We start from the raw sequence: 18799 nt of genomic DNA on the forward strand, positions 1-18799 counted from the left end.
GGCGGATCTGCTGGATGGCTGCTGTGGTATCTGCCACTAGATCTGTCTGAATCTCTAGTTCCTTCTGTTCACCACTCTCATACCAACAGATTGGTGATCTGCACCTCCGCCCATAGAGTGCCTCATAAGGTGCCATGCCGATAGTGGCCTGATAACTGTTGTTGTATGCAAATTCTGCTAAACTCAGGTATTTGCACCAACTTCCCTTGAAGTCTAGGGCACACGCTCGGAGCATATCTTCGAGTACCTGATTTACTCGCTCCGTCTGGCCATCTGTCTGAGGATGGAATGCTGTGCTGAATTTCAATTTGGTGCCCAATGCTGACTGTACGCACTCCCAGAAGTGTGATGTGAATCTGCTGTCTCTGTCTGAAATGATGGTTCGTGGGACTCCATGTAGTCTGACGATCTCCTGGAGATACAACTGAGCTAGCTTCTCCATGGAGTAGGATATCTTGATAGCTAAAAAGTGGGCTGATTTAGTCAACCTGTCGACTATTACCCAGATGGCATCAAAACCATTCGTGGTTCTGGGTAGCCCCACTATGAAGTCCATCGAGATATCCTCCCACTTCCATTCTGGGATCTGTATAGGCTGCAGAACTCCTCCTGGTCGCTGATGTTCTGCCTTGACCCTCTGACAGGTGAGGCAGATGCTAACATATCTGGCGATGTCTCGCTTCATCCCGGGCCACCAAAAACGTTTCTTCAGGTCTTGATACATTTTGGTGGAGCCTGGATGCATCGCATAGGGAGTCCTGTGAGCCTCATCTAAAATCTGTCTTCGTAGTCCCTCCTGATCTGGAACACAGAGTCTATCACCAAAATACAACACCCCGCTATCGGACACTCTGAATTCTCTACTTTCTGATTCTGTTAGCCCTTGCTTGATTTTCTGAATTTCAGGGTCCTTATCCTGAGCTGACTGAATATCACCAAGCAAGGTAGACTCTAAGGTCATAGTAGAGAGCTGTCCGACGATGAGTTCGAGACCAAAATCCGCGATCTCCTTCTGTAGGGGTGGTGACATGGCTGCTAGAGATAATAAAGTAGCGCTGGATTTTCTGCTAAGGGCATCTGCTACCTTATTGGCTTTCCCTGGGTGGTAGAGGATGTCTATGTCATAATCTTTGACTAGCTCTAGCCACCTGCGCTGTCGCATATTCAGATCCTTCTGAGTGAAGAAGTACTTCAGACTTTGATGATCTGTATACACTCTGCACTGAGCTCCATACAAGTAATGTCTCCAAATTTTGAGAGCGAACACTACTGCTGCAAGCTCAAGATCATGAGTAGGGTAGTTCTTCTCATAATCCTTGAGTTGTCTGGAGGCATAGGCGATCACCTTGCCATCTTGCATCAGCACTGCTCCTAATCCCAATTTAGAGGCGTCACTATATATATCGAAGCTGTCTGTATTTTCTGGCAGTGTCAGAATAGGTGCACTAGTCAATCTCCTCTTGAGTTCGATGAAGCTGTTCTCGCAGTCCTCTGTCCACTGAAATTTCTTGTTCTTCCTGGTGAGAGCTGTCAGTGGGGAGGCTATCCTGGAGAAGTCCTCCACAAATTTCCTGTAATATCCTGCTAATCCCAGAAAGCTCCCGATCTCGTTCTTGGTCTCCTCCAGTTACTTACCGCTTCTATCTTGCTGGGATCTACCATAATACCATCCTTTGAGATGACGTGACCCAGGAAGGACACCCGATTTAGCCAAAACTCACACTTCGTGAACTTGGCGTATAGTTGATTCTGAAGGGTCTGCAATACTAGTTTCATGTGCTCGAGTGTTCTTCCTGAGTTCCCGAGTAGATAAGGATGTCATCGATAAACACAATAACAAACTTATCTAAATACTCCCAATACCCTGCTCATAAGATCCATGAATGTAGTTGGAGCATTTGTCACGCCAAAGGCATGACTACGAACTCGTAATGTCCGTATCGGGTCCTTGTCTTTGGTATATCACCCTCCTTGACTCGACTTGGTGATATCCCGATCCGAGGTCAATCTTAGAGAACACCGCTGCTCCTTTTAACTGGTCGAACATGTCATCTATTCGGGAAGAGGATACCTGTTCTTGATCGTGACTGATTGTGCTCGTAGTCTATACATAGCCGCATGCTTCCATCCTTCTTCTTCACGAATAGCAGGCGTTCCCCATGGTGAGTGACTAGGCGTATGAAGCCCTTGTCAAGTAGCTCCTGTAGCTGCTCTTTCTGTTCTGCTGGAGCCATGCGGTAGGGCGCTTTGGAAATAGGGTTGGTGCCGGGGAAGATCTCTATCTCAAATTCAATCTCCCTGACTGGTGCTAGGCCTGGTAACTCTTCAGGGAAGACTGCTGGGTAGTCACATACAACTCGGACCTCTGCTAGCTGTTGATCCTCGTCCTGGCTGGTAGTGACTACATGTGCTAGGTACCCCGCACATCCCGAATCCATCAACTTCTGTGCCTTCATAGCTGAGAGAAATTTTCTGGCTTTCCTCTTTGGTTCTCCGATGTACTCGAACTGTGCTTCTGCTTCGGGTTGGAATACGACTTTCTGTTTATGGAACTCTATGGAAGCACCGTATTTGATCAGAAAGTCCATCCCAAGGATAACGTCGTAGTCAGTCATTTCCAGCAGAATCAGATCACAGAAGAGCTCCCTGTCTGCTATAATGACTGGCACTGCTCTGAGCCAGTGCGTCGATGCCATGACCTCTCCTGAAGGTAGTGCCGTCAGAAACTGACCACTGAGTACTTCTGGGGGTACTTCTAATTTCTCAGAGAACACCCTGGCTATATATGAATGGGTTGCCCAGTATCAAATGCTAATCTGACCTGTGACGACTGTCGAGGCATTTGCTACGTCCTCTCTGGTGAGTGAGTAGATCCTCGCATTCGCCATAGCTGGAGGGGCTTCTAATCGGCCCTGGCTGATGAGTGGACCTTCTAAAGCGGCCTGCATCTGATGTAACTGAGCTGGCTGGCCTGCATACTGGATCTGCTGTGGCTGAGGAAGACCGGTCTTGTTCGGGCACTGCTTGGCCATGTGCCCTTCTTGTCCACATTCAAAGCATCCTCGTGTGCCCTTGCGACAAACCCCTGGGTGGAATCTCCCACAAGTGGCACACTTTGGATAACTGGGTCGCTTGCTAGATGGCCCTCCTTTTGAGTCACTCCCTGATTTGCGCTTGCTGTTGGAGTTCCCTTTCCAGTTAGAGCTGTGGCCTTGCTGTTTTTGAGTGTGAGAGTTTCCTTGGCCCTTGGACTCTGAGGAGACTTGCTTCTGCTGCCTCATGCTGTTCTGGTAATGCTCTGTGGTCAAGGCACTGCTCACCAATTCCTCTGTGGTTTGTGGCCTATGTATGCCACCAGCCATGTTTACTGCTATCTCTGGCCTCAGCATCTTGAGCATCAACCTGATCCGTTCCTTTTCTGTGCTGACTAGCTTTGGGCACAGACGGGCCAACCTGTTGAATTTCTTCACGGCTTCCTCAACTGATAGGTTGCCCTGACGAAACTCAGTGAACTCGTCATAGTGGCGATTTGTAACCCGCATATGAAAGAACTCCTCAAAGAATTCCTTCTCAAAGTCAGCCCATGTCATCTGGTTCACTGGGCGCTTCGTTCTGATTCTTTCCCACCACATGCGTGCGTCTCCTGTCAGGCAGAAGGAGGCACACTTCACCTTCTCGTGTTCCGGCCAGTCCAGAAGCTCCATCGTGCTCTCCAGTGTCTTGAATCATGCTTGTGCATCCCATGGTTCACTAGTGCCTGAGAAGTTCTCTGGCTTGACTCGCTGCCACTGGATCAGATAGACTTCCTTTCTTGGCTCATCTGCTGGGGCTACTGGTGCTGGTGCTGGTGCTGGTGCTGTAGGCTGAGCTGGTGGAACCTCTAAGACTACCGGAGTCGTCAAATTCGATTCCGGGGTGACTGTGGGGGTGTTCTGCTGATTAGCCTTTAAGGTGGCTATCTCCTGTTGCTGGGGCTCAGTAGCTAGTGCCCTTCTAGCTGGGCGTCCTCGTGCCATTTCTAAAGACATGGAGAACATAGGTATAACTAACACTATCACAATTATCTAACTACTGATATCATGTTTAAACTATCACGTACTAACAAGCAGTAGGTATATAAACATGAACTGTAATAATAACAAGAAGCATAAATGAAGTAGATGTGTTCTTACTTGGAAGCTGTAGGCACAATGCTGATGTGTGTGTAGGAAGTATGGAACACTGCTCTGATACCACTATGTAACGACCCGCCTTCTAGGTACTAAGCTGTAAGGCCGATCGCTACAGTTATGCTGTGCTAACTGTGCGGAAAACTGATCTAATTTAAATTTTAGTTGCTAATTGATAACTGTTCCTGGTTCTACATGTACTGAAGGATGTAATCTAAAGTATACCTAACATATACTACATCCCCTATGGTCAAGGAGCTGAAGTAACGTTCTCCGGCTGTTATCAGACCTCCCAATCGATCCGTTGATCGATTGGGACGTCGGATCGATCCGGGAATCGATTCAGCCGGCTACTGTACGCGGGACATAAATTGGATCGATCCAGTGATCGATCCAGCACGCTACTGTGCTCGGGACGATATTCTGGATCGATCGCGATCGATCCAGTGATCGATCCCCGAACCTTCTGTTCGCGATAGAAATTGCTGGATCGATCGGATGATCGATCCAGCTGTTCGCGGAGCAAGTTGCCCGATCGATCAGCTGATCGATTGGGACCCCCCAATCGATCCACCGATCGATTGGGGTGTCTGATTTCGCACTGAAACTCTGATTTCAGCACTGGTTCGTGCCAAAACCTCACACTACAACTAGCTAATGCATAATAAACACCCTAATAACATATGACTAGCAATCTACCTTGTTATAGTGCATGGTTCTTTAATTTCTAGCATTGAACAACTTAAAATGCATAAAAAGCAAAATACTGAAGTTCATAATTCTAAGCTAGAATGTTTAAGTCCCCTAAAGATCTTTGATTCCAGTTCCGGCCACACACACCATCTTTGCATTGCCCTCCAACTTCCTCTGTTAGTCCATCTTTCCTTTACCTTTATCTGCAGTATAAGGAAAAGTAGAATCTGTAAGCTTAAAGCTTAGTAAGAAACCATCTACCTCACAAAAACATGCATTCGGTGCAATATGGTTTTTAAAGCATGCTATTTGAAATTATGCACTGAACTTGCTAAGTCATGGTATATTGAAATCATAAAGCACAACACATGAGCATGGCATAAGCACTGATCATATCGTAGCAAGCAATAAAAGCACTGAACTGAACATAAGCTAAACTAATTGAAACTAAATCTGTCACTAGAAACAAACTCAACTAGCATAATTGATTTTGAGTTTTGAAATCTAATACATAATAGGTGAAAATACTAAACATGTTGTTGGGGCCCTGGTGTGCGCGCATCCCTACTAGACCCGGGTTGCAAGTCCCGAATTTAGCAGGTTGTCTAGGCTATCTGAACCTAGGGACGATGGGAGTCCAACCCAATGGATATTTAATCAAGTACAGTGCCACTGAAAATAAAATACTATAGCTAAGTCTTCTAATATTGCTGTTTCTAGGTTATCGAACCTAGAGCTAGGTTATCTGAACCTAGAGGCGATCATGGAGCCCACCCATTGGACCGTAGTCCCAGAAAACGGAACTAAACTAATGTGCTGGGTTAAATGCCTCTAATGCGTCTAACGGAGCTATTAAACATAACGGGGGGGGGATTTAGCTACACTAACATTTTACCGAACACTTGGTGTGCTCCAACTCTCTCCTCTAATGGGGAGATCACCTCTAGGCACCCGACAACGTCTAGAATCTCCAACTAAAGGGGAACAACGTGTCCGGCCCGTCTAGAGGTGTTCAACTAGATCCCTAAATCCTCGAGGAGGGTTAAAACACACCCTATGTGCCGAAAAACCTGCATATAGCTAAATCTAACAGTATGCAATCAAACGAAAGCTATTATACTGCAGGTGAGGGGTTTCTTACCTCTTGATCGTAATTTCTTACGATTCTATCCGCTAGAGTTCTGGTGGAGATGATCCTCTCGACGATCCGATCACGTCTTCGCGTTCCTCTCGCGGAGAAGAACCTCTTTTGTGTTGGAGTCGTCGCCGGAAGGTGAACCGAGGGCCCTTGGGGCTTGGGCGCCGAGAGAAGAGGAGGAGGAGGTGTGGGCGGCGGTGAAGTTTTGGAAGAGGAATAGGTCACGGTGAAAATAAAACCAAATAACTCTTCACCCTATTAATCTTCCTATTTAAATCAAGTGATTAATTCGGCCAACCCAACTATAAATATACATGATCCCCTTTCCTTTCAGCACGGCCCTGCTGGGTTCAACCGGTTACTAACATTATCCCGAAACCATAGGTCTCGGGTTCGATTCCCGCCTAAGCTATTTTACGGTTCTAATTGTTTTTGCTACTTCCGCTACTCGAAAAATTCCAGAAAAATATCTAAAAATTCCAGAAAAATCATACTATATTCCTAAAACAGTTTTGAGAATTTTCGGGCGTTACACCATCGACCCGTTTGGACTTTGTGCCAGCTATCCGGTCGGCCCGTCGACCTAGCTGGGCTTTGTGATAGACATCCGGTCAGTCCGTCGACCTGTCTCGACTTCTCCTGTACACTCGGTCAGAGTGTTAGATCAACAACAAAACTAACTTAACCTATTTTATGATTCATTAAAACCTGGGTTAGACCGTTAGTGTTAACTGCACCAAAAGTTTATGCTTGAACATATGTTGTTACTTTTGCTTGGACTCTAGGACTTTAAAACTTAAAGAGGTTTTTGGCATTAAGTGGGAGTGAAGTTAAATATCTTTGAAAGTTAAAATATTCATTTTCAAACTTTCAAATTAAAAAGTATTTAAAAAAAACAATTTTTATTATTTTTTTTATTTTTAAACAAAATTATTTTTAAGCTATAGTATTGTTATCAAAGTTTTTTTTTTTTTTTTTTTTTTGACTAAGTAAGGTTTTTTTTTGTAATTAACTAAGCTTTTTATGAAAATCCTTTTAAATCTAAGTACTTAACTGAGCTTTTATCTACATCTTTTAAGCTAAGTATTTAACTAAATTCTTGACAAAGTTTTTATACGTATTTATTTTTGAACACATTTCTAATTTTCAAGATTTAAAGTATTTTTGACTTAGCTAAGTGTTTTTCAAAATAATAATTTTCAAAACTTAAGTTTATCTAAGTTTGTTTTAAATGCTAAGTCATTTTGAAAGTTAAAATCTAGCTAAGGTTTTGATAAACCCCAAATCACTTTCAAAGCTTATAAATTTGTTGAGTTTGTAAATTAAAAACTACTTCTCTCTGTTTAAGTTTTTTTGATATATGACAAAAGAGAAGAGAAAAGTGAAAGTTAAATAATTAAAAAGTGAATAAGTGATTAAGGAGGAGCTACAACAAGTTGTGCTAAATATTACATCTTTTAATTGCACTTAATATTGAATCTCGATATTGTATCTTTTTAACTTGTACGTATTTATTTTCTTATAAATCAAGTTATGTTTAAATTATGGTTTACTTAACTTTGAATTTTATTGTCATAATAAAAAAAAGGGAGATTGTTGGTGCAGGAAGTATCCGATGATCGAACATGAGTTTTGATAAATGACAAAGAGTTCAAAATTAAGGTTATTTGTGGTCTAATAAGTTTGAATGAGGTTGCAGGAAAGTCCTAAGTTGTCTTAGGCAAAAGTTCTAGTAGATTCTAGGCAGGTGGAAAACCCTAGGGAATGGTAACCCTAGGTCCCTGGGGGCAATAACCTTGGGTGGTAGAAAGTCCTAGCTGCAGTTAAGCAGGTGGAAAACCTTAGGGGGTGGCAACCATAGGTCCTAGGGGTGGTAACCCTAGGCTGAGGAAAACCCTAGGAGGTGGTAACCCTAGGTCTTAAGGGGTGGTAATCGTAGGCAGAAAGTCCAGTCAGTCTGGAGGACCGATCTGGCAACAGGTAAACTCTCTTGAGAGGAGTAGGTGAGGACGCGTTCCCCAGCGAGGGAATAGTAGGCGTCAGTTCGACCTAGGATTTCCGGAGGAAATCTAAAGTCAGAACCGAACAGTCTAAAGACTGTCAAATGCTTTATTATTCATGTCTATATTATGCTAATTTTGTTTTGCAGGGTATGGTTGGTTTCTTGGACTAACGTATTTTGCAGAAAGCGAATTTGACAATTTTTGTCTCGGATGAACAGTGCTCAAGGCGCCTCCATGGGGCTGGAAGGTGCCTTGAGCATGCTGGTCAAAGGATCCGCGCGGCAACAAGCGAAGGCACCTTCAAAGGACTTGAAGGCGCCTTGGACAGCTGATGGAAGGCGCCTTCCATGGAGCTTGAAGGCGCCTTAGAGTGGATAATCAACGACCGCAGCAGAGCATATCGACGACCGAGATTTAAGGGGATAAGACTTCGCTGAAGGCGCCTTCCATGGAGGTTGAAGGCGCCTCAGCAAGCTATTTAAGCCGGTCTCGAGCATATGCATGAAAAGAAAAAAAAAACTTGCAATCCTTCTTTCGTGTGCTGCTCAAAAAACGATCCGACAAAGTCGTAACTCGACTCTGACCACGGAAAGCCTTAATTTCTCCTTCCTTATTTGTCTGTATACTTTTAATTAGTGCATTAATATTATAATTTAAAGTTGTTATTTTTCGAAGCTATAGTGATTGTCCATCGAAAGCATTCTTACGTGCGGGCCTTGGAGTAAGAGTTACCACATGTTCCGAACCAAGTAAATTCTTAGTATTCTCAATTGATTTCTATTTATTCCATTATGTATTTACTCAAAACGAAAATAAAAACCATGAATATTATCCACCCTCCTCTAGCACTTTTGAATCATACAATAACAACCCAATGAGTTGACAGAAGAATAAGCATCGGATGATCATGTAGTAGATGATGCGGTAAGGATAAGTTTCAAAAAGCTGGTGGAGATGAAGTCAAAATTGCTAACGTGGAAGATGACGTGAACGAAAGGTGGGCTTCGAACATATGATGTGGCAGAGGATAAGATCCAGAATGTTGACATGGCAAGTTATCAGGCGACCTGAAGGTGAGTGGGAGCTTGGACTGATATGGTCAACAAATGAATCTGGAGGGGAAGCGTGGATTTTATAGGTTGACCGGAACCATTGATCGGTTGATCAAACTGAACTGATCAGTGAATGGAACGGGATAAGTTGTTGATCGATCAACCGAATGAGCTTGTTCGGTTGACCCAAAAAAGTCTATAAAAACATACTTTGAAACTCAGATCAATCAATCATCAATCAAAGCATTCAAGAAATCAATTCTCTCCCAAGTTCTGTTCCAGTTCCTTTCATTCCGTCGAGCTCCAAAACTCTATTTGTGTAACTTTTATTTTTGCTGCATTTCATTTTGTGAGATACAATGGCTATTTACTGTAATCTCTCCTTGATTGTAAAAAGTTTCTCCACTTCTAAATTTGTTTAGGGAAGAAGAAGATTTCAAGGTATTTCGTGGGTGATCCATCTAACTGGACGTAGACCTTATATTAGTAATCTTGTAGGATTGTGAATCAAATAAACCATTGTGTATGTTGTTTTCACTCACGGTGATTATCAAACCAAAATATATCCCTATTGGAAGATAATGAAAATATATCAGAATCTATCATATAGTCTGGGCATGCTAATTTATCAGCTGTGCTCTATCCCGATAATATTGAGCACGTTGAAAAATCACTGATCGTTTATAATAATACAACATGCAATATAAAATTAATTTTACTTGTAACATTATAAATGACCAACCCTACATTCCAAAGTTCATTCAATTCGACAATTAGAGGTTGCAAGAAAACATCAATCTTCTCTTTAAAATTGGTTGGATCAGGAATTAACAGAAGGAACATAAATTCATCTTTCATGTACATCCATAGTGATAAATTGTATGGTGTTAATATAACTGACCAAGATGAATATTGTTGTCCTAACTAATCAAATGACTAAAATCCATCTATGGAAAATCCTAATCTGACATTACATGGTTCCATTACAAAGGAAGAAAATACAGTATCAAGATATTTTCATGTAGGGGAATCACAAAGATGACACATAATACCTTCTTTGTGCTTATGTTCATGATGCCACATCATATGACAAACTGTAGCGGGAGATGCATACAAGCATTAAAGTTTAGCAGTTAAAGGAAAGTAATACATCACTTTCCAAACAATATTTTTCCTTTTCTTTCTTGATATGCAAAACGATGTTTATAATGAGGGTGAGTACAAATTTTTCATTCAATCAAATCGGTGTCTTCATTCCAAAATATCATGTAGTTGTTTATACAACAATCAATCTTCTTTATAGGCAAACCTAAACCTCTAACCAATTTATTTGTACTGTAAAAATTATCAGTCATTATGTTATCAATATAAAGTAATTTTAACATCAATTAACATATGTCATCATAACATTTTTCTAAAAAATAATGTTCTATTTTCATATTCAATAACGTTGAAGTAGTTGATAGTTGAGAATGACCAGAGAGAATATCATCCCACACTTCTCTTTCACTAGCCTTTAACATTTCATATAGTTACTGATATTCAGGTGTTGATATTTCATCTATATTGGAATAATCAACTGTAGCATTCATCGCATCGTGAACCATTGATTGCATTGAAACATCATTAGTTGATGATTTAGGTACATTAAAAGTTGTGACAAATGATGAATCACTAGAAGGTCAATTGGTTCATACAAATAACGTTATCCGTAACAATACCAATTGTAGTAATTTGACACAAAACTATTTCTATATATATGTACTTTCATGGTATCTTTATTATGGAAGACTCTATTTTTACATTTCGAATGATTACACGGGAATCATAACTCGACATCATTCATATATTCTGGATGACTCTTAACAAAGTTCACAAAATCTTCAACTTTAGAAATAAATCATCTCTAATAAATCCATTTTCTAATCGATTGTACATCCAAACTTTGTTCATAGACATTATCATCTAATGAGAATAAAATTTAAAATGCTATTAAACTTATACAATTTGATTTAAGTTTAAATAAAGCAATCAAACATAATATAGCGTGGGTAATTTTTATTTAACAACCTAATATATTAGATCAGACATAATATTCACTTTTTTATTGAACATTCAACTTAGGTAACCACATGAAACTTAGATTATTTTTTTATATATATTTCAAATCAGACAAAAAACATAGATTTCATATCAGATAAATAACAAACAATGTTATCCTTTAAAGCACATCTAAATTCAACCATATAAAATAACTAAAAATTACTATTAATTAAATTATACCTGAAAATGAGTAGTCTAGCCAAAGAACAACAGCAAATGCAGTATACTACACAAAAACCAAAAAATAGTAAAATTTAATCACAAACAAACATAACAAAAGAGTTTGCGGCGAATCAAGCTTGTAGTCACGAGTTTGAGACAGGGCGAGCTAATGGTCAAACACGCTGTTAGCAGTCGTTACCGATGCATTAGTCGCTGTCACAGTCATTGCCAGCAGCCACCAGCTTCATGCTGGTGGCCAGACACGGCACCAACACACGGCCGATGATCGGACACGCCGCGAACACACGACTGGCGGCCGGACACGTCGCCAACACCCAGTTGGCGGCCGAACATGGCAACAACCGCGTGCTAGCGGTTGGAAATGTCGCCAACCGCGTGCTAGCGGCCGGACACACGACTACCCACATGCTGGTGGGCGGAAATGCCGCCAGTCATTTGCTGGCAGGCAAAAACACCGCCAGCCGCGTGTTGGCGGGCGGAAACACTAGCAACCATCAAAGATCGGGAAAAGGAGGGGAAAAACGAGGGAAGGAGATTACCTGGAGTTGCTGAAGAGAAGACACGCGCGTGTGACAGGAAAGAAGGGCACGGGTATCCTAATAATTTTGGGATTCTCGACGGAATCTTATTTTCATCGGGAATTCCCGACAGAATTCTATGATTTTTTTTTATTATTGTCAAATTTAATTTTCATAGATAATATCAAATAAATACAGATAGAATAATATTCCACAAGTTTATTTTATCGATAAAGCTTTCTTAATTTCTATCTTTCTATCTGATTTCGTATTTTGAAAAAGAAATAAAAAAAAAATACAAGCGGCGTATTCATCCCCCACTCTACTGTCGTAAAACCAATTCATAACATCTATAATTATGATTCAATGTAAATCAACCATGTGACCTTAAAATTCTGAACGTGGAATTAAAATCTTATTTATAATAGTCAGTTTCATTCTTATTTTTTTCTAATATAAAACTAATTCGCCAATCATATTAGAATCAATTTAAATTATTTATTTTTTTTACTTTTTTAATACTTTATATGCAAGTCGTCCCTATATCCTATCCAAATTTTATTCCTCGTCCTTCCAACATGCATCATCTTTGGTGAACGTCTGGAAGGCTTGCACATTTTATTTTTTTATTTTTATTTTTATCTTTGTCCGAACCATTTGTATTTATTCTCTGATAAATACTATCGCACTTCAATTTTGTTTTATCTTTGAATAAAATTGTATAATGGCTGCAAATAGATGAAGAAATAATTTTTCTTCGGCAATTGACCAAAGAAGGTCTAAGCACGCATTTTAAATTATGGATTTTTTTTAAAGACAAACTGATTTTTAAATTTTATAAAGGGATAGGGATCGGACCGCCTGTCCTGATCCGCTTCTGGATCAGGACAAGTGGATAGGTTGGAGGTGATGGCTTCAAGATGTATTTCTTTTCTATTTTATCCCTTTTATTAACCACTATGTATTGGATTTCTGAAATATCATTATTGTGTTGTTGTATTTCAAATAATATCACAATGTGGTGTATTTTAAAACCTAAGATCACTTTGATATTTTATAAATTTTAAAATTAATATCATTATGTTGTTAACTGACAATGATTTTTAAAATATAGCACCATATTATTATTATTTTTTAAAATTCAATATTCTTTGAACATAGAACCTTAGTAATTGACAGGAAGAATAAAATAAAAAATAAATACATTCTTTAATTTTTTTTATCATGTATCTAAATTTTACAATCTAATTAATTTTAGAATAGACAGTCTTATCTCATATTCTACCCATTAAATAAATTCAAGAAGTACAGTAACTTCCGATATGATATCCCAATTTTATTAATAGTTAAATCATTGTAAAATTGAATTAGGATGGCTTAACAAAGCATCGTATTTTTTTTACCAGTGTAGTAAGTCTTGGCGGGCAGAAATACGGCATTTGAAAATTTTACAAATTAGATATGTTTTTTTTTTAATTTTCATAATTTTAAATGCACCATTCAATTATTGATATTTCATTTTTTAGAAAAAAAAAAGAAAGAGAGAACAAACTCATTTAAAACACTACAAAATGCCGTATCAGATAATGCCACGCTTAACACAGTGGCACATCAAGGCACATCGAATCTATCTACGAAACGCAACAATAATTGCAACCAGTTCAGTGTCCGTATCCATCATGAAACCGACAGTTACGATGATGGCCATGTCCCGACGTACCATTTCCAAACAAGTCCTCCGTCTTTTATGATAATTAAACACAAACAGTGAGACCGTCCCGCATGCTCATCCTTTCAACTACCTGAGGGTAAATTATTAACGATAACCACATGAAATCTTTTGACTCTCTCCCTCCCTCCCTTCCTCCCTTTGCCCACTACTTTACTTTATTTATCCCACCGTCTACTGTCTAGAATAAAGAATGAAGCACCAGCAAGAGACCTCGTCTTTACTCCACTGAGTCAAAGTCCTCACCGTTGAACCATCACTAATCAAAATAAAAGTAGGTTAATTTATTATTAAATTGTAATTACTCAGAAGTGGCCTGATCCCTCAACTCCACTTAATGAATCCCAAACATCGACAGCTGTGCAATAGGTTAAATAAGTATCTTTCATAGACTCTAGAGATCTCTGCGACATTTTACGGAGTGTCCTGTCAAGATATCCTGGTGATTGGGTGATAATACAGCCGCCGGGTGGCCAATCGGCAAGGAGGCGACGGCAGTCAAACGCGGCAGCCGCCTCCAATCGAAATTTATCGTCTCACTCATTGCGTACACAGTGCGCGCCACGTAACCAACCGAATCTTGATGGATCTCCATCCACTCACTCGCTCGATTCAATCTCCTGCGCTCTCGTTCCGTGACAAATGCTGCACCCTTACCCTCTTCTCCTCGCCTCTGCAGACGGATTTGATCTCTCTCTCCATGCACCTGCTTCTCCTACTTCTCTTCCTATGCTTCCTCGCCGGAGGCAATTCTACCACCGGCGACGAAGAGATCCGCGCTCTCTTGGAGTTGAGGGAATCTCTGTTCGCTGACAATAATGTCACCTTCCGATCTTGGCGCGCCGGGCAATCCTCCTGCAGCTTCTACGGAATCAAATGCGATTCCGCCGGCTTCGTAGCCGAGGTTGATCTCACCAGGGCTGGTGTCTCTGGAGTCGTCTCTTTTGCTTCTCTCTGCCGTCTCCCTCACCTCTCCGTTCTCTCTCTCGGCTCCAACTCCCTCTCCGGCACCATCTCCCTCGACCTCCGTAACTGCACCCGCCTCGTCCGCCTCGACCTTGCAGGCAACGCCCTCGCTGGGGAAGTCCCTGACTTGGCCGCTCTGTCACAACTCCAAGTCTTGAACCTCTCCCGCAACCACCTCGGCGGCGCCTTACCGTTGGCCTCGCTCGCCAATTTGACCGCGCTGCGAGCGCTTGGACTCTCGGGAAACGCCTTCGACCCCGGCCCCTTTCCGGAGGTGGTCACCACCTTGCCCAACCTCGAATGGCTCTCCCTCTATGCTTCCAAGATCCTCGGAGCGATCCCGCCGTCGATTGGGAACATGACAGAGCTCGTTGACCTCGAGCTCTTCTCGAATTACCTCACAGGCGAGATTCCGTCCGAGATCACGAGACTCTCAAAGGTGAAGACGCTGGAGCTCTACAACAATTCGCTTTCCGGGAGGTTCCCGGCCGGGTTTGGGAATCTCTCCCGGTTGGCCTACTTCGATGCGTCTAGAAACCAGCTGGAGGGCGATCTCTCGGAGCTACGAAGATTGGATAACCTCGTGTCGCTCCAACTGTACATGAACGAATTTTCGGGCGAGGTGCCGCCGGAGTTCGGGGAGTTCCGATACCTTACTAACTTATCTCTCTACATGAACAGACTCTCTGGGCCGCTTCCACATAATCTCGGGAGCTGGGCGGCGTTCTACTTCATCGACGTGTCGACCAATTTCCTTACCGGCAGGATCCCGCCAGACATGTGCAAGGGGAGCACGATGATGGCGTTACTGATGCTAGAGAATAACTTCACCGGCGAGATCCCAGCGAGCTACGCCAATTGCTCTTCTTTGGTCCGGTTCCGGGTGAGCAATAATTCACTCTCCGGCGTGGTTCCGGCCGGCCTCTGGAGCCTTCCCAAATTGAATATACTCGACCTTGCAAGCAACACATTCGAAGGATCGATCAGCGCGGATATTGGCCACGCCAAGTCTCTGTATCAGCTGTTTCTCAACAAGAACAAATTCTCTGGCGAGTTACCGACAGAGATCGGAGAGGCGACGTCGATAGTCAACATGGATCTGTCGTACAACCAATTCTCCGGCATGATTCCGTTAAACATTGGCGACCTCAAGAATCTCCAAAGTATTAATTTTGGATACAACGCCTTCTCTAGCAAAATCCCAGATTCAGTCGGATCGTGTGCTTCATTGAACTCGATCAACCTTACCGTGAACAACCTCACTGGGCCAATCCCGGTGACCCTCGGCGAACTCACGCGACTTAACTCGCTGGATCTCTCGAACAACCAGCTCTCCGGTGAGATACCGGCGAGCCTCGCCACGCTAAAGCTATCTGCTCTCGACCTCTCCAATAATCGACTGGCCGGCGCAATACCTGCGGCGCTCTCCATCTCCGCTTATAACGGTAGCTTCAACGAGAACCCAGGACTCTGCGTCGGCGGCCGCGGCACCACCAACAGTCTCAGCTCTGTCAGGCGCTGCTCCACGGTTAAGATGCGCTACTCGGAGGAATTCCGCAATACCGTGACATCCTTCTTGGCCGTAGTCGCCGTTATCCTTGTCTGCGTCGGCCTCTACATCGTGCTATGGAACTGGAAGCGCCGTGCCGATGGTAGCGGCATCGTGAGCACCATAAAAAAGGACCTTTCTTGGGACCTGAAATCGTTCCGCGTACTGGCGTTCGACGAGCAAGAGATCCTCGACGCGATTAAGCCGGAGAACGTCATCGGGAAGGGCGGATCAGGCGAGGTGTACCGAGTAGAGCTGGCGAACGGAGAGGTGGTGGCGGTGAAGCACATAATGCACGACCCCTTGAGGGATACGAAGGAACGGAGCTCGGCATCGTTGATCGGGGGTTCTGGGCGCGGGAAGCGGTTCTCAGCGGCGAGGGAGTTCGAAGCAGAGGTGGCGACGTTGAGCACAGTGCGCCACACCAACGTGGTGAAGCTCTACTGCAGCATAACAAGCGAGGAGTCCAGCCTACTGGTGTACGAGTACTTGCGCAACGGGAGCCTCTGGGACCGGCTCCACATGGCGGCTCCGTCGCCATGGAAGACAGTGGAATTGGGGTGGACGGAGAGGTTGGAAATCGCCTTGGGGGCGGCGAGGGGGCTGGAGTACCTGCACCACGGCTGGGACCGCCCCATCCTCCACCGGGACATCAAGTCCAGCAACATCCTGCTCGACGACCGCTTCAAGCCGTGCATCGCCGACTTCGGGCTCTCCAAGGTGCTTCACTCCGGCGGCGACGCATCATCCACGCACGTCATCGCGGGCACGCACGGCTACATTGCCCCAGGTGACGATCTCTCTCTCAATCCATCTTCCAATCGTGGTGGTCGATGGGGGAATTAATCAATGCACTCGAATGGTTCGCAGAGTATGCTTACACGTGGAAGGTGAACGAGAAGAGCGACGTGTATAGCTTCGCGGTGGTGCTGATGGAGCTGGTGACGGGAAGACGGCCGGTAGAGGAGGAGTTCGAGGAGAGCAAGGACATTGTGAAGTGGGTGTCGAAGAGGGTCGGCAGCAAGGCAGGGGTGATGAGTCTGGTGGACGGACGGATCCCGGAGTGGGCCAAATCGGAGGCCGTGAAGGTGCTGAGGGTAGCGGTGATGTGCACGGCGGCAATCCCGGCGATGCGTCCGTCGATGAGGACGGTGGTGCAGATGCTAGAGGAGGCCGGCAAAAGCCGAGCTTTAGAGGCAGGGAATTGTCGCCGGAAGGAAGCTAGTCAGAAACTGAAGATGTAAACGGGAGTTACATGGAGCGAATAAGACATTTCCTCTGTTCTGAATCTTATTATGCCACTAAGTCCAAATATAATTAATCCTAAATATATATAGTTAATCTTCTGGATAATAGTACTTGATATGGATTATAATAAGAGGACTTAAGAGATGATACGATGATCAAAGTTAAATGGACATGACGGGTTAAAGTCAAGTGGACATAACGATTAAAGTTAAAGGAGTACATTTCCCCATCTTGCTTGGATTAACTGCATAGTGTTAAGGCTCACCGAATTAGCTTGGTCAGCTTCCAAGCTTGTGAAAAAAAAGTCGACCGACTCTTGAGCCGATCGAACATAAGAGATCTAGTACTTTACCCTTCAACTCAAGAGACAGCGTGCCTAGTAACTCAATAGCCGATCGAGTTTAAGGACGACTACCTTTACAGACTGATCAAAATGATCGGTCCACCTCACATTTTTGGCCAGCCATAGACCTGGCCGAAGGCAGGGTCAAACTCCTTACTCTGTATGAGCCTCTCTACATACGCTCGATTGACTTGATCATCGATTAGTCCTAAAGGTATTTGATCAATAACAGAGCCGGACGGATTTATATGATTCCATACCCATTTCTTCTATGCATAAATATAAGATAGCTTTATAAATTCAGTTAGAATGCCAAGGGCACTTTACATACAAGTTATTATATACTAGTTAGACAAAGGCTGATAGAGCCTAAGGTACTTTGGCTCAAATGCCGACTAAACCTCTTAAAACACAGTTTCATTTCTCCAAAATCCCATTGTACGTCCGGTTGGACAAAAGACCAATCTGGCCTAAGACACTTATCTTCATATTGCTGCTCGGACATATCTATAAAATACATAGGTTACCAGATGGATTTCTAGTACACCCAAGGTACTATATTATTTTCTAAACGGATTTCTACATAGCCTTCTATAAATAACAAGACATCTTAATGCGAGGATGTGCATAAAGACGGTCGACCTTATAGGTTGGCCTGGACATACTCAGCCGACAACATAATCAGATAATCCTAACAACTTGGCAAAATAACAACTATGTGTTAGAGAAAATTCTTTTAGAAACTTTTTCAGGAACAATCGTGTCTCTCATTAGCAGACCATTTATAATATCATATTCCTTCAGCAACTTCAGCAATAACAAATGCAGCGGAACAAAAAAATTTTCTTTACTTGTTTAAAACAGAGTTATGCAGCGGAAAAGTAAAAGACTCAGTTCGGTTACTTGGTTCAAAGGCTAAGTCGACTCCTACTCCAAGGCCTGCGATCCTTGACCGCACCGATGGATAATCCACTAAAACCCTTCTTTTCGAAATCCTCAGAAAAAAGCAGATCGTACAAATGCAAATAAAAGATAGTAACAGACTACTATCTGTTGGTGCGGTTAACACTAACGGTCTAACTCAAGTTTTGATTGATGAAAAAAT

The 18799-nt window shown here is 42.9% G+C and overlaps 1 protein-coding gene across 1 annotated transcript; it reads left to right on the forward strand.

The window, feature by feature from the left end:
* The first annotated feature begins 14149 nt into the window (after nt 1-14149).
* On the forward strand, nt 14150-17456 carry LOC121984496 (receptor-like protein kinase 7). The gene is made up of 2 exons (XM_042537437.1): nt 14150-16893; nt 16974-17456. Exons 1-2 carry the CDS (start codon nt 14172-14174, stop codon nt 17345-17347), a joined length of 3096 nt encoding a protein of 1031 aa, XP_042393371.1. The 5' UTR covers nt 14150-14171; the 3' UTR covers nt 17348-17456.
* The last annotated feature ends 1343 nt before the right edge of the window (nt 17457-18799 follow it).

The sequence above is a fragment of the Zingiber officinale genome, chromosome 1B (assembly GCF_018446385.1).
Source record: "Zingiber officinale cultivar Zhangliang chromosome 1B, Zo_v1.1, whole genome shotgun sequence".
NCBI classification, from domain to species: Eukaryota; Viridiplantae; Streptophyta; class Magnoliopsida; order Zingiberales; family Zingiberaceae; genus Zingiber; species Zingiber officinale.

What these genes read in the sequence shown, in the direction of transcription:
- LOC121984496 (XM_042537437.1), top strand. Translation starts at nt 14,172, where the DNA reads ATGGATCTCCATCCACTCACTCGCTCGATTCAATCTCCTGCGCTCTCG. An exon ending in GCACGGCTACATTGCCCCAG is followed by an intron (nt 16,894 to 16,973) that starts GTGACGATCTCT and finishes AATGGTTCGCAG; the next exon opens with AGTATGCTTACACGTGGAAG.